The 20548-nt window shown below is 39.0% G+C and overlaps 1 protein-coding gene and 1 non-coding gene across 2 annotated transcripts in view; both read left to right on the top strand.

Moving 5' to 3' along the window:
* CNTN3 (contactin 3) overlaps nucleotides 1–20548 on the top strand; it is a 379845-nt gene that overhangs the window by 126118 nt on the left and 233179 nt on the right. Inside the window, exon 4 of the mRNA XM_075550729.1 lies at nucleotides 19143–19238. Within this exon, the coding sequence (XP_075406844.1) occupies nucleotides 19143–19238 (96 nt within the window). The remainder of the gene's footprint in view (nucleotides 1–19142; nucleotides 19239–20548) is intronic.
* LOC142449625 (U1 spliceosomal RNA) lies at nucleotides 18899–19062 on the top strand. The gene has a single exon (XR_012784756.1). It is a non-coding gene; the product is annotated as a U1 spliceosomal RNA (small nuclear RNA).

Consider the following 20548-nt stretch of genomic DNA (forward strand, 5'->3'; position numbering starts at 1 on the left):
TCCCTTTCCTTCCTTTCTCTCTCCCCTCTACTCCTCCCTCTCGTTCTCGCTCTGTCCCAGTCCCTATCCCTATTCCTTTTCCCATCCCTGCTACCTCTATCTGTGTCTCACTGGCCTCAGGAACTCTTAGATTCTAATATACGAATGCCACCCGATTTTTGTTGTTGTTATATTTGTGAACTCCCTGTGTTATCATTTACTTATCTTCTTGACTTAAACCACTTACTTTTGAAACTGAAATATAATGTAATGTAAGGGATAATATTTTATCCCTACACGTTAAATTCCACCAGAGTAGGGAATGTCTTTAAAAAATCATTTTATTGGGAGCATGTACAACTCTTACCGTAGCCATACATGCATCCATTGTCTCAAATACATTTGTACATATGTTGTACATATGCACATTGTTTTCAAAGCATTTTCTTTCTACTTGAGCCGTTAGTATCAGCTCCTCAACCATTTTGAGACCTTAATTAAGAGTTATTCCCCTGGCTCATAATAACCCTCAATTGAGTAGTAAAGGAATAGATCATATTCAGCTTGCTGGCAGGTTTATAGTTTAAATTTTTTTCAGATTTTTCTGAAAGGTCCTCAATTTAAATGTTTTAGTCTTTTCTAGGAGTGCTTTAAATTTTATTTAAATTGTTGATTAGAAGTAAAATTCTTCCAAGGTTAGTTTTTGTTGGGTTAGGGAATAGAGAAATGGAGGTGGTGAATGCTGTCAATCTTTAGAAAGCTAGTTGTATCGGACTTAAAAAATGTCTGGAGATTTGCATTGCGAACATTACGCTTGTGATTCGATGTGGTCCATGGCATTGTAGAGTTCCCTAGATGGCATACATGCCTGAGTGTTCGTGTGAGTCTGGGTGGACCAGAGAAACAACATTCATAGACACTCGTGTGTATGAGAAAGAACTTTATACACAAGAGCAATTAAATATTGAGTATACACCCAGCCTAATCCAGAGAAAGTCCATAAGTCCGATATTACCCTGTATGTTCAATAATAATGTATAAAATCCTCTTCAGACTCATGAAACACATGCAATGATGCTGAATGCAGGAAGATGACAGGCCAGTGGGTGGGTGGTCTTGTGGATCCAGTGGCGTGATAAACATTACAGCATCTCTACATGGCTCTTCCAGCTCAGGGCACTAGTGCAGCTCCATGTGTCTTGTCTGTTGCAGTGTCTCCCAGGGAGTGAGCAGGTGTCTCAACTCCAATGCGCCATTTATCTCCTTGGTGCCTCCAAAGGGGTTCAGCTGTTCATGCACTGCATGAGCCATCAGAAGGAATTGGGGGTCATCTATCAGGCAAAAGGGTAGGAAGGGAGTTGGTAGCAACATGTTATATGTAAGAAAGACTGATGATCAAGCCGTGCTATATAGGTTAGACTAGAAGAAGGCAAGATTGGTTAGGGACTCAGGTGTACTTAATATTTATACTGCATGATCCACACTGGAAGGTCTTGTGAAATAGGGTCTAATGATAAGACTAACAGAATCTCAGGGCCCAGAAGGAAGGAGGGGATCCAGTAGGTTCAGGCTCCTCTTACTAAAGACAGGACTTCCTCCTTAAAGCAGCCCTGTCCTCCCTGATGTGGAGCCTGAGCTTTCTCATTCAGCCTCACCATTTACGTTTTTGGTCACCCTGGAAAGCATGTGTAGAATTTAGGGGAAATAAATGCAAGGATCTTGGTTTAAGATGCTTATTAGAGGTAGATTCTAAATCTACAAGCATGGATTATAGTGCCACACTATGCATATTTACATTCTTTCTATAATTTACTAGCTATGTGAATTTGGACAAGTTAATGGGATTAGGGCTTCATTTCCTTATCTCTAAAACAGGCTTTTTTAATAAAACTTCTAATAATGCTTTGAAGTCCTATTGTAACCTAATTCTCACAGAGGACATAGATGAGTGCCTAGCATTGGTAAGATCCAATTAAATGATAACTATCACTATCATTGTAGAACCTTTATATTGCCCATCCAATGATGGAAAATTCATGGTTCTAAAATGCAAAATTATATTGAATTTAACTTTGCTCCATTCAGTCTCACTTTGCCTCCCAAAATATCTGTCTTAGAAACATAACTGTCTAATCTTGATATAGCAAGATGGCCTCCTGAATACACAAAGAGGTACATGTGTGCATGTATCTGTACACATACAAACAGACATACACCCAAACCTTAAAGCTTTTTTTTTATAAGCACAGATATTTTCACACATAGGATGCAGTGTTGTTGGTGCGCAGGGCTACTGCCACCATCAGTCTGTGTGACGCCCACCTGGCGGTCTCGAAAGACAGCTGTTACAAATCGCTTGTTTTCTCTTCTAGAGAAATGAGCTCAGGTTTGTGTCTGTTTTTATTTTTTTTCCCAGAATTCAGCCCTACCTCCATTTGCATACACTGTCTGCTATTGGGAATGCCCTCCTTTTCTCCTAACAACTTCTCACCTGGCAATGGCCTGTTCCACACTCGTTCTCTCTGATCTTAGTTACAAGATGGTCTTTTCCCAGGCCAGAAAGAACGGCCTCTTTTATTTTTCTCTACCGTTTTTCATTTTCCCTTATTGATATTTTTGCACGTAAAATCAATCAGGTAATTAGAAGTATTCCTGAATTCCCCTTTCAACTCTTTCTCCTATCCCCACCCCTTTATTCAGCCCTGTTCCTCATCTATTATTGCTTATCTAAAGAAACCAGGAGACCAAACTCGGTAACATCAAGTCTACTCTGTCCCATAGCAGCCCTATAGGACCAGGTGGAACTGCTGCTGTGTGTTTCCTAGACTGGCCTTCTTCTTTTTTTTTTTTTTAAGGCATAGAAACCCCTCTTTCTCCCACAGAATTGCTGATGGTTTCTTTAGTCTTGTAGTATAGCAGCCCATGTTAGTCTGTGTTGACTAGAGAAATAAATCCAGGGATACTCATATGTATAAGAAAGAGCTTTACATCATGGAGTAAATGTACATCAAGAACACGTCTGAGCCCGGTCCAGATTAAGTCCATAAACCCATAGATCCTTCTTCAGACTCACACAGCACACACAGTGATGCAAAATGCAGGAATTTCACAGGTCAGTGAGTGCAAAGTCTTGTGGATCCAGTGGTGGGGGCAGCATCAAAGGGTGGATGCAGACCTCAGGATCACACCGTATGGCTTGTTAATAGGAAGATGAAACAGCGAGAGAGTGTGCCTCCCATCGCCAGGAAGAGAGCAAGTTCCCAGAATCCTCATGAGAAAGTCATGTCCACAAGGAGGCATCATCAGGCTGTGACCTGATTGACAGGGTAGACCCCACCACTACACTTATTTATCAAGTTGACATGAAATTATGGAACTACCACACAGCCCAACATGTACCCATCAGTTATAAATAAAATTAAATTGGTCACAACATGTTTTTTCAGTGTTTTATAGAGTTAAACTTATGAAATTGATACTCATGAACAAATACTTTCTATGAGATAGATCGCCTGAGTTATCATGGTGGCTAAACGAAGAAGGTATTTCATGGAGAGAAACGGCAGACACAGGCTTGGTAAAAGTGCATCCCCTGGCAGTGTCACGGCTGTTAGCCCTTTCAGTTCACAAACAGGCTCAAAGTATAATGCAGCCCGTTTAGTACGTTGGCACATCTATTCAAACCAGGTCCACATTTGTCCCATCTCCACTTGATTTGACCCTCCACATCAGCACATTTGCTATAGTTGCTTAATAATTTGGATATACGTCTGTGCTTTAAAGTTTTTAAACTGGAGAACCTCTCTCAAGGGCTTTCTAAATGCTGAGAGATGTGGATTCTATTAGATTAATTGGTCTGTGTGTTGCCTAGCATCATGTGGAAGGCCTTTGTGTTGCAGAAAAGGATGCCCTGTTCTTTACTTATGCTATAGCTCAGCTGAAACATATAACATGCAACAAGTTGTATGAGTTTGGGTTTGTTTTCTTTCCCGGAGAAATATAGGCAGGTGTATTCAGAGGAACACTGGTAGCAATGTTTCCAAGGCAACACGCAGGCTATCATATATTTATATCCATCTGATATGCTTGAGTTTATTTTAGGGATTGGGGTTAAAATGACAGCATAGTGTAGGCATTTATTCTCTAAAATGCTTTTGCATGGGTTCTCCTAGTTTTCCGAATTAAAGGTTTAAGTCATGAAAACTAGCAAGACGATATTATTACAAATATAATTGTTTATAATTTTCTATAAGTCAATAATTCCATATAGATGTTTGTAAAAGCTTTTGGTATTGAGACACATGGCACAGTGGGTCTTATCCCGTGTTAAAGTTAAGGGGTAGATGCACTCCTTGCTTTGTATTTAAAATTACATCTTAGAGAGTTTTTTTCCCCCTAGCAATGTATGCATTTAAACCCTTTAACTTAATGGTTCAATTAATCTGCAGCAGAAGAGCAGAAATGAACTATTCAAAATTCTGATACTAATAATCATCCACTTAAGTAGTTGGGTTGTTAAGGTTAATGTAAGCCTGTACAACGGAAAACAGTCTCATATGAAAATCTATGGTAAAACCTCTCTTTATGTATCAAAGGAACAAAGAACTCTTCTATGTGTGTAGAATATGAGTTAATCAGAAAGAAAAAAATGTAACGCTCTGATGTTTATATTCTATTGAGGGAAATAGAAACTAGCTAAATAATAAGCACAATCTATTCCTTATGTGCTTTGTGGGAAAATAATGTTATTTTAAGAACTAATAAAAGCCAATGACACCTAAGGATTGTGTTTTCGCTTATATTTTGAAGCCGTTTCTCTACTATTGACTTTGGTTTTATATTGACCCTAAGGGGCTGCAGGGAAGGCACTGTTACTTGTTGAGAAAGGAAGCAGCAGCTAACCTGGGGTGAGAGAGCTGGTTGACAAGGTGCACAAGGGCAACCGTTGGAGTCTTTCATTAGTCTCATGGCACATTATAAGATTTGTTGAATAATAGAGTGAACAATTCAAGGAATGAACACACATGTAATGTGACTTTGAAATTAGGCAAATATATATTCAGTTCAGCTTTTTTTCTTTTTGTAAAAGTCAAGTTTCTAAAGACTCAAAAGAAGTCAGAAGCGTAAACTTGAATTTGTATGTGATGTTCCTTTGTTTTCCCCTGTTAGAAACCAGTCCGGGGGGTGGGGGGGGGTGGGGTTGGTTGGTTATAAGCCTGGTCCTAATATTCAGTGTCTGAGTAGTGTGTCTAAACTCTCTTGACCTTGTTTTTCTCATATGAAAATTTGAAATTTTAATAGCTTTATAGCCTATGGCAAATATATTTTTTAGAATAATATGGGCTGAAATATGTCAAACTGTATGGGATCAAACGTTTTAAATCATCTTTCTTTCTTTCTTTGAAGAGGGGTTCGAGGAGGTAAGGATGATAGTGAGTGGGTGCTCTCATTTCCTCCTCCAGCCCCTAACCTTCTGAGCAAGGGTCAAAAGCAAACACAGACTGAAATCTGAGACCTCTGGGAGTAGCTGATGTTTTAGAAGCAGAGTGAGTCTAGCCTCAGAAGAGAGGAGGAGCAGGGAGTGTGCAGAAGCTGGGGGGCCTTCCCATGAACACCTCGGACACCTGCTCATCTCAGCCATTTGGGGACAATGCAGGGCAGCACCTCAAATAGGGAACACAACAAAGGAGGTGATCCGTGGAAGGTGTGGTCTGATCCTTTATGTCGGTGCTTGTTGGCTGTGTGGCTTCATGGGCCACATAATTGGGAGTGGCAGAGGAAGGCCATGAGGTTATGAGCAAGTATTGCTGATTCTAGTACCCGTGTAACGTTGTGTAATGTAACACATGTGGCAACCTGCAGAGAATCACAAAAAAGAAAATTTCAGAACCCAAGAAGGGAAATAGAAAAGAAAGGGAAAATAAAAGAGACCCACAACAAGTGACCAGTCAGATATAAACAAAACAAAGAAGAAAACTCACAGTTTTTTGAGTATGAAACATTAAAAAAATAACAAAGTGAGTCAGTCATACACTGAGTTTTCAGTAATAACCATAAATATAAATGGTTAAGTGTCCCAGCAATGAGAAGAGAGTGACAGATGATTAAAGTGAATTACCACAGGTGGTAAAGAACGATATCCCATGCAACAGGTAAAGGCAAAAAATATACAAACAAAGAAGGAGTGGTCATTTAATACCAACCCAAAAGACCTAAACTAATCAGTAAAGAAAGCTGTTACATAGAAACAAAAGGGTCAGTCCAATCAGAAACTTAGTGACTTTAAACTTATATGCACCTAACAAAAAGACCAAAATACATGAAACAAAGACGTACAAATATGAAAGGAGAAATAGACAAACATTCATTAATAGAAGGAGACTTCAACATACCAATATAAATTATAGGCTGAATATCTAAATGGGCAATCACTATACATATTGAGAAAAAAATATAAGCCAATTGACATAACGAACTTGTACAGAACACTTCTAACACCAGAATAGTACACATTCTTCTCTAGCACTAAAAACATAAAAAATATCTCAACAAATGTAATAAAATTGAAATCCTACAAAATATTTTCTCAAAGTACAGTAGGTTGGAACTAGAATTCAGAAATTGGAAATACAAGAAAAATTAAATAAATATATGGGAACTTTATATCGGGAAAATTTAGGTTACAGATACCATTGTGAAATTTTATTAATGTAAATTACTTGCTTTCAAATTTAATTAATTCAAATGAAATAAAAGCCCAGCATTTCAAATCTTTGATAAAAGAAATACTCAATGGCAAATTTATAGTAATACCTACATTTTAAAAGAAATATCAAAGTTACTAACTAATGTCAGCAACTTGAAGAAATACAAAAAGAAGGCCAAAAAAGCCAAAACAATAAGAAAAATGGAAAGAGATATATCAGGGCATCAATAAATGAAATAGGAAATTGAAAAACTATTGTTGATTTTTTTGGAAAGGGCGAGAAAATAGGCAAAGCATTGCCTAGATTAGCAAAAGAAACTAATGACATAGACAAATAGGCAAATTAAGAAATGAAATCGGTGACATAACTGATTGAACAAAGATAAAGATGATAATTAGTTATCTTGAAAAAGTATACTCCCCAAAATGGACACATTTCTAGAAACACACTACCTACCCATCCAAAGACAAACAAGAGTTAGAAACTGTAAATAGATGCCTCACGAAAGAAGAGACAATATCATTAAAAATAAAACCAACTGCCAGTGATAATGTAAAGCCCTGGACTGGGTGCTCTGTTAGAGGTTCCTACCAAATACTCTGAAAAGAGTGGACACCAGTCCTCCCTATCTCCTAAAGACGTTTGAACTCTTTGTTTGCAAGCAGCATAATCCTGATCGCTAAGCCAGGAATAGACATCACACAAAAGTGAAGATTATAGACCAATATTTCTTATGAACATTGTTGTTAGGTGCCATACTGTCAGTTCCAACCCACAGTGCACACAGACCAACATACTGCACCATCTTGTACCAATTGTTCCTATGTCTGAGCCCACGGCTGCAGCCACAGTGTCAATCCATCTCATTGAGGACCCTCCTCTTTTTTACAGTCCCTGCACTTTACCAAACATGATGTCCTTCTCCAGGGACTGGTCTCTTCTGAGAAAATGCCCAAAGTATGTAAGACAAAGCTTCACCATCCTTACCTCGAAGGAGCACTCTGGCACATCTTCCAAGACAGATCGATTTGCCCTTTTCGCAGTCCTTGGGACTTTGGATACTCCTTGCCAGCACCACAATTTATGTGCATTGATTCTTCTTTGGTCTTCCATATTCAGTGTTCAACTTTCACATGCATATGAGGTGATGGAAATTACCTTAAACCTCAAAGAAATATACTTGCTTTTAAATATTCTAAAGAGGTCTGTGCAGCTGATTTACCTAATGCAACAGGTCTTTTGATCTCTTGATTGCTGTTTCCGTGAGCAGTGAGTGTGGATCCAAGTAAGACAAAATCCTTGACAACTTCAACCTTTTCTCCATGTGTCATGACCTATTGGTCCAGTTGCGAGGATTGTGTTCTTCTTTACACTGAATCAGAATTCACACCGAAGACTACAGTCTTCGTTCTTCACCAGCAAGTGCTTCACGTCCTCGCTTTCAGCAAGCAGGGTTTTGTATCCTACATATCTCTAGATGGTAAGAAGCCTTCTTCCAATCCTGATGTCACATTCTTCTTCATTTAAGCGAGCTTTTGGATGATTTGCTCATCCGACAGATTGAACAAGTTTGGTTAGACTCAGGACACAACCCTGACACACACCTTTCCTGGTGTTAAACCACACAGTATATTTGTTCGATTTGCACAAATGCCTCTTGGAATGAGCATGAGGAAATGTTCTGGAATTCCCATTCTTCTTAAGATGACCCACAGTTTTTTATGATCCACGTGATTGATCTTACATAGTAAATAAAATGAAAATCAAACATATTTCGGGTATTCTCTGCTTTTAGCTAATGCCCATCTGACATTAGCAATGCCATCCCTTGTTCCTTGTCCTCTTATGAATCCAGCCTGAACTTTTGACAGTTCCCTTTCAATGTACTGCTGCAATCACTATGGGATGATCTTCAGCAAAGGTCTACTCCTGTACAATATCAGTGGTATTATTCTATCATTTGAGCATTCTGTTGGGTTATTTTTCTTTGGGATGGTCATAAATATGGATCTCTTCCAGTCAATTGGCCATGCTCAGTGTCATCATTCATATCACTTCCAGAAAGCCCTAGCCAGGGGAATGGGGGTGGGGGAGAGGTTGGGGAAATGGAGAGCCAAAAACAATGAGCACAAGGAAGAAGAAAATATTCTGAAATTGATTGTGGTGATAATTGCACATTTCCTAATGTGATTGAACTATTAAATGGTATGATATGTAAATAATAGGCTAATAAAGCAAGTGCATTTAAAAACAAAGGGGAAATGGTACTGAAGGTACATTTAAAAAAATTACAATGAAAAACAGTACTTTAAAAGGGGGCGAAGGTGTAGATTAGAAAGTAATCTCTAGTTCTCTTGAATTACATGTTTTTTTAGTTTAGTTTTTGTTTGTTTGTTTGTTTGTTTTTTCCTTCCCACTTTCCTTCCCTCACTCTCATGTTTTGTTGGGAATATTTGGTATGAAGTTATTGCATGATTTAAAACTAAACCTATTCACCTCATCTACGTTCCAAGGGCTCTCCTTGAATGCCAGACTGCAGGACTTCTCACCACCTATGAAGTACCCCATTAATGCTGCCAAATGGATCATTTAAAAAAGTAAACTATTGTAAATAAGAGTAAGAAAAACATGTCTTTTTTTGCCCTTGTAAACTTAGTAGAATTATTGCTTTATGAAAGGTTATCACTATCTTTTGGGTGGGTAGATATAAGCTGAAATATAAAATCATATATATGCATATAAATTATATATGTATATACAATATTATATATGTACATACACATATTTGTGTGTGTATGTGTAAAAGTATACCCACTGCCATAAGTCTATTCCAGTTCACAGCAACCTTGTGGGACTAGGTAGAACTTCCCCTTGTGAATTTCTGAGACTGTAACACTCTTCAGAAGTAGAAAACTTCCTTTTGCTCCCGAGGAACTGTTGTTGGTTTCGATCTGTTGGCCTTGCAGTTAGCTCAGTGTGTAACCATCATGTATGTAGCTCAAATGTTTCTTAAAGGCAACTGTTCCATGAAATTCAGAAGTAGTCTTAGAGGCCACGATATATTTTGCCAGCCACAGATGGCAAATAACAGGAGCTTTAAAATCAGTTCATGTGTTGAACTGAGTAAATATTATTTAGCACCTAGTCTAATTGCAGAGAAAAATAGTATAAATGATGGTGTTCCTGGGGAGCGAGCCATGCTTTAAAAATAAAGAGGATAAATACATGTAAACTGGAGCCGTTGCTGAAGGCTTCACAGACTGAATAATGTACCTGGGGTTTAAAGGGCAAATAGTTTTGGATGGATGACACCAGGGGGGATGTAAAGTTGATCTTTGTCAAGAGAAAGAAAGCAGCCTGCTAACACTTACTGAGCACCCAATTTATCCCAAGCATTTTACATTTCTGTTCTCTGACAGCCTCTCAGCACACCTGTAACTAGTTACATCATTTGCATTCTTCTAATGAGGAGTCTCAGTCAGAGGGATGTTTACAGAATCCCAGATCTCATTGTTACAGCAGCTCTCCCAGCTGAGGTTCACTACCAAGTTCTTTACTAAGAAGGAACGTAGACATTTTAATCCATACAGTTAAGATGGTCTTTTAAATAAATCGTATTTTAAAGCATAATTAAGGAAAAACATTGAAGTAGCATGACTTATCAGCATATTCAGAATACTGTCATTTTCACGATCTCTTTATTTTCCAATTGGTTAACTAGAGCTTACTAAATGAAAGGAATAAATACATTTTTTGGTATAACTTACTGCCATTAAGCTGACTCGCATGCAAGGTGACCCTGTGAGACTCTATGGAATAGAACCCCTCGGATTTCTGAGATGTGATTTTTCCGGGAGAAGACAAACTCATTGTTCTGTGGAGCAGCTGGTGGGTTTGAACTGCTCGTGTTGTGTTTAACAGCTCAATGCACAATCCACTGTGCTACCAGACCTCCCTGTATCATTAATAGCTCTTATTAATACATAACAATTAATTTGGCCAGTATTTAAAACAGAACTTATTATCATCTTGAAAATATGGCATTCTTTCTGAGAATCTGAGTAAGAAAGTGGATTTCTCTGTTAAAATCAAGTTATAAATTGAAATGTGATTTTCATAGTTTTCTGAAGTATTTAAATCTGCAACTAATCCTAGAAATGTTTTTTTTAATTCAGCAATGGTTCCTAGTATTGCTACAAAATGAAAGAGTGGTAGTAAACTGGATGAACAAAATATGTTCTTTAAACACTATAGTATAGGCATTGGTTGTACTCCAGAATAGGAGAGTTAAATGCAAAAAATATATAAAAGTGTGTCAGTAATAATGATGGTAATTTTAAGGGTTTCTAGAAATGATAGTGGGTGAAGTTGGATTATAAAGATGAATATAAATTTGATATGTCAGTGTTGAGGCAGGAACACCATGGCATCAGCTCTGAATTTGCTTTGTGCATTCGGAAATCAATTAGTTCATTAATTGCTTTAATACAAAATTAACGGAATCAGATATATTGTAGAATATAGATATATTAAAATGTTTTATGTACGTATATGCAAATGGGAGTTGAACATGGAGCATCAGGGGGGTAATTGGAGTTAGAGGAGATAGATGAGTCGTTAGACTGTGAAATGTGCATCTGGAAGGATCCTGAAGAGCAAGAGCTTAAAGTTTACCCTTTGCTCAAAGACTTCCCAAATTGTGTTTGAGGACAGTTCCTGGAGATGGGCAAATGTAAGTGGTCCATATTACTGCAAGATAACTTAGGAAATTACTGTTAGCGGAAATCTCTGGTTCTGATACTTACAGTATACGCCTATCTTTAAAACTCTGAAAAGGCTGGGCCTTAAGTAGGACGTCAGTTTGCAACCCAAGTGCAACAGAAGGTCAATCTGCCCACATCGGACCCATTTCTGACTTGGGTAGTCAGATCCATGCACGTCATACTGGGGGTGAAAGCAAGTGTGAAGGAACGATCACTCCCAAGAGAGTAATTGAGACCCAATGAATGTCCCAGGCCCATGTTCAGATGTATAATTCTAGAGGGCCTTCAAAATCCCAGCAGAACCGAGCCCCACTTGCCTACATTAGCTTCTTCGGTTACTGGCCCTCGGGTGTTTGTTGTTTTGTAATCCCTTTCCGTCTGCCACTCGCTCAGTCACTCCTCCTGCAATCACCTGCTCTTTAAAATACCCTACACAAATATTGTTCATGTGCTTTTCTTTTGGGAAAATCAAAATTAGACGGATCAGGCCATGTTTCTGTACTTGAAAGGATGTTCTGCTTACCCCGACCCCCAGGACCCCTAAGATCTATCAATAGCCAGGAAGGATTTCCCCATGGAGAACTTGTAAGACATTGCATGATTTGAGAATATGACCAATACGTGCAATCAGAAAGAAACCCTGGTTGCAGTCTTACAGAATAGCTGTTAGTTAGAATGCACTTGATGGCAATGGATGTATGTGAACGTGTAGTAAGTAAGAAAGCTAACAGAAATGAGAAACAGCTTTGATTGTGGAGGTTGGAATATAGAGCCAAGGCAATGGGTGAGTACTGGGTGCACTGATAGTGAAGATGGTGTCCAGCTGGTCATGCAGAGTCACGTGTGTTTGTTGATTGCCATCAGATTGACCTGAGCTGTGTAACCCGGGGTTTACGGAGCAGGGCTGCTCCGCAGTGTGGCTCAGACACTGGCTTTGCCCACGCAGCCCCGTGGGCCGTACTCCAGAGGCAGCTCTGGGTAGGTTCAAGCTGACAACTCTCCAGCTAATGGCTGCCTGTGTAATGCTTCATGCCATTCAGGAACTGGTTAGAGATGCTTCACAGAGCCATCATAGAAGCATGCTGCAGCATTGGGGATGTGTCCTTGTGGTGCGTTTATATAACTAGTGACTGCTCTAGGTTCATAAGGAACTAAAAGGAAAAGTGTTTCAACTTTTGACAAGGATGGAGGAAACTACTTCTATGTATTAGAAGGCAGGGAAAGTGCTAATAACTTTTAAAATAAAAATTATGTATCCTCATCTTCTAACATAAAAAAGGCAGGAGTTGATATGTCTTATATTCAGACAAATTTGGGAGATCTTGCAGATGCTTCTGCATGTGTCAGAAATAGGAAGAGAGGCCGTGGTTTTCCCCTGAATGAGAGATTTTACTTCTTGTAGGGGAGCGTGCTTTAATGAGATTTGTATACTAATGGCGATTTCCCTGCTTGATCCGGAAAGCTGATGCATTGCATGATGCTGTTCTTTATTCATAGCATCTGACACAGTAGCTATGAAGAAGAAACCCGCAACAGAACAGAAATCGTTATTTTTATTGTCTTTTGGGAGTTTTAATTGAGTTTTATTTCTTTAGTTTCTGCATAGCAGTGTAAAACTTTCTTTTACTGGCATCTACCTGAATCTTTCAAAAGGTAGCTTTGTCATCTGTGCTGTTGGGGAAATGATTTCATTTGATAGCTCCCAACCACTGAGCATTCCAGTATTAAACATTAACGACATTTACAGCAAGAAAGCCCTGGGAGGCAGTTGTGCTCTGCCAGAGGGGGGTCACTGTGAGTTGAAAACCTCTCCCTGGCACGCCAACCAACCAGAGCAACAACAGGAAGTTATGCATAAAACACTGTTACATTGACTATCTCTTTTTTCCCCTGGTATGTTATTTAATTGCCACTACTGGATAAGATTTTACATTTTAATAGAAATGGTAAAGCTTCACCTTATAACATCAAATAATATTGCGTTACACAGTAGTAAAGCTCATTTGCAATTTTCAGCAGAAATGATTTCATTAACCACTCGTGTGCCAATGAAAAGTGATCACAAGGTTTTTTGAAGCAGAGCTCTGCACTTTTTAAATTCTAGAACAATTTCGTCAGCAGTTCCCTTTCAGAAATTTTTCCACTTTGATCTTCCATTTCTCAGAATAAAATGATTGTGTTCTTTGATTTCAAATATGGATCAACCCTATGGCACATGGTTTTTCTGTTTTTCTGTTCAGGTACCTTGAGTTGGTTCTGCTTCTCAGTCACCCTTGTCCAGCAGCTGACACGCCGCGGGGTCCTCTCCATCCTCACATGTGTCTTGCTTGCCCCCTCGCTGGCAAACCATCTTGCTGATGGTCTCCCCCCCCCCCCCTTTTTTGCAGCCTTCTACTGTAGCCTAGCACAACGTCTTTTCCCAGAGACTGGTGTCTCCTGATAGCATGATCAAGTCCAGCAGATGAAGTCTCGCCTGCCTCGCCCCCCAGACACATGCTGATGTACTTCCTGCAGGACTGAGGTGCTTGCTCCTTTGGCAGTCCGTGGTGTTTTTATGTTCTTCACCAGCAGCATAATTCAGATGCACCCGCTCTTCTTTGATCTTCATTATTCAATATACAATTTACTGATCAATTAACCTTTAGGACACTCTAAGATCAATCTCACTACAGTGCACATTTTTATATTAAATATCTGAGGAGATACAATAAAGCAACTCAATATGTTTGCCTTAAAACAAGGTATCCCAGTTTTACTTGTTGGAAAATGATAATGGTTCTTCTGGCAGATTTTCAGCCTCATAAAGACAGACTTAATACTGATGCTCATGACACTTAGACTCCTTTGTGTGCATGTGTGTGTTTTGTTCTGTACTTTTATCACGTGTGTACTTTGGCTTATCCAACCCCACAGTGTAGCTGCAGCTCTGCCATCCACACAGAAACCCCCCGGGTGCCTGTTCATAACCACACCTCTCCAAACACTGGGAAGCTCTACTCTGTCCTCTGTGTCCACATCTGTGCAGTTTCTGCACAGTGGAATTGCACATTATGTAACCTCTAGAGATCGGATATTGTTACTGAGCAGAATTCTCCAGACATTCAGCGGAATGGTTAGGTGTATCCGAAGTTTATTGCCTGTTCTTGCTGAGTGATATTCTGCCGTATGGCACTGCCACTATTTGGCTAACCATTCACTCACTGAAGGATATCTGGATAATTTCCTGTTTTGGACTGTTACAAATGAAGTTGTATGATCATTCCTGGATAAGCTTTGGCATGAACATATGTTTTAATTTCCCTTGGATGGATGCCCAAGTGTACAGTGCTGGGTCATATGAGAGTGCTGTGTTTTGCAAGATCTTGCCAAACTATTTTCCTCAAATAAAGCCTAGCATGATTAAAAAAATATATTTTCCCTCTTAATCAAGGGCTTTGCTAACTAAGATCCTTGCCAAGATTAGCCCAACTGTAGCCCAAGCATGAATTTGATTTACTCATATATGCTGTAAGTGGGTAGTCAAATAGATTCAAATGAGTAGACAGCTACACTATTCTAAGAGTAACAGCTTAAACCCCCTACGTACTCCATGAAAGGAGATGAGTGTCTGCTAGCATGAAGATTTTCAGTCCTGGAAACCCACAGAAGCAAGTCTAGTCTCCCTTACAGGGTTGATATGAGCCCAAATTGACTAGTCAGCAGTGAATTTTAGTGTTCTGATTTTTTTCCCTCTGTATAGTTCATACATTTCCAACAAAAAACAGAAGCCCTGGTGTGCTTCGAACATGACATGGTCTCTTGTGCATTTGTGCTTTTCCCATGCTGTATCTCGGTCTTAAAGGAAACACACACATACACACACACACACACACACACTCACACACACACAAACACACACACACAAACACACACACACACAAACACACACACACTCACACACACAAACACACACACACACACACACACACACACACACACTTTCTGGCCATCTAGCTAACTCCTGCACCTATGAAATGCCTTTTGCATCCAGGTTAAGTGATTTCCCCTTTATGCATTCACCTACACTAGAGCAAGTATCACTGTGAATTTGGTTGTCTCCTTAAAAGAAGGCTTTCCGTGATCCATACTTCTAAACCTCGTGTCTAGTATGCTGATGTTTTGCAGGCCATCAGTAAACAGTCACAATGCTGCTCCCTTTTCTATTCCCGATGGAATAGATGGACGTTTAACTTTTTTTTCCCAAGCCCAAAGACATTGGCATCAATTTCAACTCAGAGCAATCCTATAGGTCATAGTAGAACCGCAGGGTTTCCAAAGCTGTAAATCTTCATGGGAGCAAACAGGCTGATCTCGCTCCCTGGGTGTAGCTGCAGAGCTCCTTTCAGGACTCTTATGCTCCCAAAAGGCGATGTATGTTTGTATTTAAGGCATTAAAAAGCACTGATGTTTACACGTCTCAATGGGAAACCACAAAGGAATATTCGGTGCGCATAGCGTTCAATAACAAGTGTGGCAAAAATACAGATCTTTGGAGTCTTTTAAAATTGAGAACAATCATCCAAGACATAACTATTTTCTCTGTTTACCTGGAGCATCAGATTAGAAAGAGAGTCAGGAGCAAGAGGGGTCCTAACATGTTTGGCTGATTGCCTCCTTGAACCCCTACCTCCTTAGCTCCGAGACTTGATTGTGTTCACCTGCCATTACTGAACATGTTGATCAGTATTCTAAGCTGATCTATGATTCTGTACAGGAATTCTGATTAGAAAGGAGAAAATGTTGGTCAGAATTTTGAATTCTTATGGAATCCATAATTCCTGGAGCCATGGAGATCAGATGAAACTCTTAGACTATATCCAGAGGTAATCTTAAGCATCTATCCTGAAATCTTCTTACAATCAAACAACAGTCTAGCTTAACGAGTTGAAATTGTCTGCCTTCCTTATTATGCTCCTTTAAAAACTCTCTGTGTGGGATCAGATTGACAATAGCATTTCAAAACACCAGAGAAGAAGGCATCTTCGGGGACCGTGGGTTGATGGAACGACTCAGAAAGGAATGGTGAGAATTGCAGCAGAACTTGAATAACTTATGTAATGTCGCAGGTACAGGTCAAAAGAGTTGAATTGGTGTGTGCTTTTGAACAAGAACAAAATAAATCCAAAGAGCATAAAGAAAGCAAACCCCTGAATCTAACACCTAGAGATTTTAATTCCAAGAAATGTGAATTGTCCAGGTGATATGTTCCAGGTGATAAATGTTCCAGGTGACAAATAGGATGTATTCCTTGCACTGCACTTCCAGTAACATAAGACTAAGGATTCAGGAGATACTGCTTTATGGCAGGCAATATACTGTAGCACAGGGCTGTGCTGTCAAAAACAAAACAAACAAACAAACAAAGAACATGAATGCCTCCCATAGTTTTGTTTGTTGTTCCTAATACATGCGTTCCCAGGTCTAGCCTAATTTAGTATCTAAAAGCACTGTTCCCAAGAAAGTAAGGCATCATCATACTCCATTGCTAACTAGAAGTTTGAGGATTGAGATCTTGGGAAGAAAAGCATGGAGGTTTAACTCTGAATCGTCAGCCATTGTAAACTCTGTAAGCATATTTCTACTCTGACACCCATGGAGTCTCCAGGATTCAGAATCAGTTCAATGGCCACAGCTTTGTGGTCGGTAGCTGCGGAATGCGTTCAGTGGCAGTGTTGGAGGAATGGTCACCTCTGCGCCTGATGGTGGTGGTGCCTCGGCAAAAGATATTCCACCTTGGGAAGAGACAGCATTCGTTTCTGTGGAATCACTTTATCCTTTGTTGCACATTCTAACTAAATTAGTTATGAATACCTCCCTGAGTGTGAACTTATGTAGCAGCAGAAATCAAGGAACTGGGCAGGAAAGTAGTAGCGAAGATATATAGTTGGTTGCCAGAAAATAATCTTTTAAAATGGCTTTTCCAGGCACAGGTTACATTTGAATGTGCGGAACATTCCTGTTTAGTCACTGGGAAGCCTTTGGCAGCTCCAACTTAGTTACCCTATAAGGGCCTTAATGTATGCATAATGTTGAATTTTGGCTATCATTTTGAGACGATACAATGCTGTCCTGTCATATCATATTTCTATAGGATAACCTCTGGTTAAAATAAATCTTTCATCATTGTTTACTTTTATTAACCTGCGTGTGAATTTTGTGAATCGCTTGACTCTGTGGTTATAAGCTAGCAGTTTAATGCTGTTCTTTCCGTCACAGTAACAGGAAGCTCCTAGTTGTCCTTATTGCTCTCCACTGCACTGATCCAGCGGGCTTTGGATAGCCATACTTGTCTACAATTTAAGATTTTATTTGTTTGAGGAGAATTACTTTTCTTTTTATATTTGTCAGAGCGGAGTTGAAATTTTCTAAGTTGTGCTCCAAAATACAAATACTCTGCCCCGATTTATATTGTCACCACCCAGGAAATTATATTAGCCCTAAAGGACTAAGAGGTGGGGACATTCTCTCGCAAATTGACAATGCGATTGTTCCGATACAGAAAGAGATACCATATACTACATTAGATCTATAATTCACAAGCTTTTTTTTAAATCCATGTTTAGAGAAACAGTAGATATTTCTTCCCTTGTTTCCCTCACAGAATTAAGCTTTTTAAAAATTTGCCAGTTGAATTTTTTCTATGCTGTAATTTAAACTGGAGGGAATTTGTGACCCTGGATAATTATTATTAGAAAAAGTTTTTAACATAAACAGTGATGATGAAAATAGTTATATTATTGGTTCTCTGTTAAATTTTACTAAACATTTAAATTATCTTAGGTGATTATAAAAATGTTTAATGTTTCACAGCAATAAATAAAAAGGACTTAATTATTTATTATCTTTTGCATCATACTTATTTGATGATGGATTATACGAATGAATTATGCCGAGTTGCTCTGTCTTCCCCAGAACCCTTCAACACATGGAAAATGAGGGTTTATATCCAGAAACTAAACATTTTCAATCCTTTTAAAAACAACACTAATGACTGTAGATGAATAAAGGTGATTTAGACTACTCATCATAAGATATTTAAGGAAAGAAATTGCTGAAAAGTTTGTAGACTTTATAGGATTAGAGGTAAAAGTTACCAATATTTGGGGGATTTTAATGGGGCACATAGACTTAAGTAGGTTTGGGGTTTATTTCCTTTATTTAATTTCCTCCTTGGAATCATGTTGTGTAGTTAATTAATTCTCATACATATATTTTGCCTCTTTGGATAGACCATGTCATTTTTGACACTGTCACAAAGCAAACTATTAATGGGTGTTAATATGTGTTGCTAAATTCTAGAAGTTTTAATGAAGAAATAAAAATTCCATTTTATCTTCTCAAAGCAAATATTCTCTTCCTTTGGTTCCTAAAGGATATAACTTTACTTCATCCTCCAAAAGAAAATGTCCCTGAAATACCTGGCAGGGGAGAGATCAGGATCACGAAGGTGGTTTTCCCAGGGCGAGGCTTATCCATTGCACTCCGGATGTGCTGACCCCTGCGATTTCCCTAAATGTGGGAAACTCGACTGCATAATTTGTGGTAGTGGGGGACTGCGTTCGCGCTCTCCCCTGAAAAAAAAAAACACCCCTGCATGAAAATTGTAATGCTACTTTCCTTTCTGAAATTATGTTTTGTTTTGTTTTAACATCAGATCTCCAAAATTTCAAGACCAAAACAAGAAGCACAGTGTCAGTGCGCGCGGGCCAGGGAGTGGTTCTGCTCTGCGGTCCCCCGCCTCACTCAGGAGGTAAGAAGTTGGTTGCTTTGGTTCTGTATGTTTCTGTAATAAGTTTCAAGGGAAAGTCCCCAGCATATTTACTGTGATTGCTTCTGTAAATCCTAAGAAACTTGGTAACCGAGCAGCACTGAATTGTGTCAACAGAGTCAGAATATGAGAAATCCTTTTTAAAAGGATAGATTATCTACAGAAGCTTACAAATATGATTAGTTTAGTCCATCAACAAGTTTTCAGGGAAAAGATACATCAAAATATATTTTGTTTGCCTAATACTGCTGAGCGATGCTTAATTCTTATGTCATTATCGCTTGTTTACTTGTAATCATACAGTGCAGTGGACTCATGGCCATTTTACCCATCAGTCCCTATCCTCACAGATTTAACCATGGTCATTCATACATACCTTGGATTTCTTTCCATAATATATATGTGTGTGTACATGTATGTTTTGTATATATAAATATATAATATATATATAGTTTGGTGTTATTAAGTCAGTTCCAACTTCATAGCTACCTTATGTACAAAAGAAGAAAATGTCATCCTCTCCGGCACTACCCACACATGTGCTATGTCTGAGCACATTGCTACAGGCATGCTAGAGATGGGTTGTGTCATCCCATGTCATTGCATGTCTTCTTCTTTGTTGTTAGCTCCCTACTTCACCAAGCATGCTGTTCTTCTCCAGGTACTTGTCCCTCCTGACAACATGTCCAAAGTACCTGTGGTGGAGTCTCGCCATCCTCACTTCCAAGGAGCATCCTGGTGGTCCTTGCAGTACAGATTTGTTTCCTCTTCTGGCAGTCCATGGCGTATTAAACAGTATTCACCAACACCATAGCTTAAATGTGTTCATGCTTCTTCACCCTTCTTTATTCTTTGTACAGTTTTCACCTTCAGATGAGGTGATTGAGTGATTGAATATATGATTGAGTATACCATGGCTTGGGTCAGGTGTTTATTAGTCTGCCAAATGACATCTTTAAAACACAAAGCAAAGCCTTTTCACAAGGTCTTTACAAAATATTTGTCCCAAACAATATATTTCTAGATAAAATTAAGTCTTTGATAACTTCTGTATTTACTATGTTAATCATGATGTTACTTGTAGTCTTGAGTCTTAATTAGTAAGAGCATCAGATCCTCTTCATTTCCATCAGCTAGATTGCATCATTTGCATATGTAGGTTGCCAACTAGTCTTCCTCTAATCCTGATGTACAATTCTTCTGAATGCATAAATATAATGCAAAGATTCAACCCTGGAAAACAGCTTACCTGAGCTAAACCATGCAGCGACACCTTACTCTGAAGGACTGCC

The sequence above is a fragment of the Tenrec ecaudatus genome, chromosome 5 (genome assembly GCF_050624435.1).
Source record: "Tenrec ecaudatus isolate mTenEca1 chromosome 5, mTenEca1.hap1, whole genome shotgun sequence".
Classification (NCBI taxonomy): domain Eukaryota; kingdom Metazoa; phylum Chordata; class Mammalia; order Afrosoricida; family Tenrecidae; genus Tenrec; species Tenrec ecaudatus.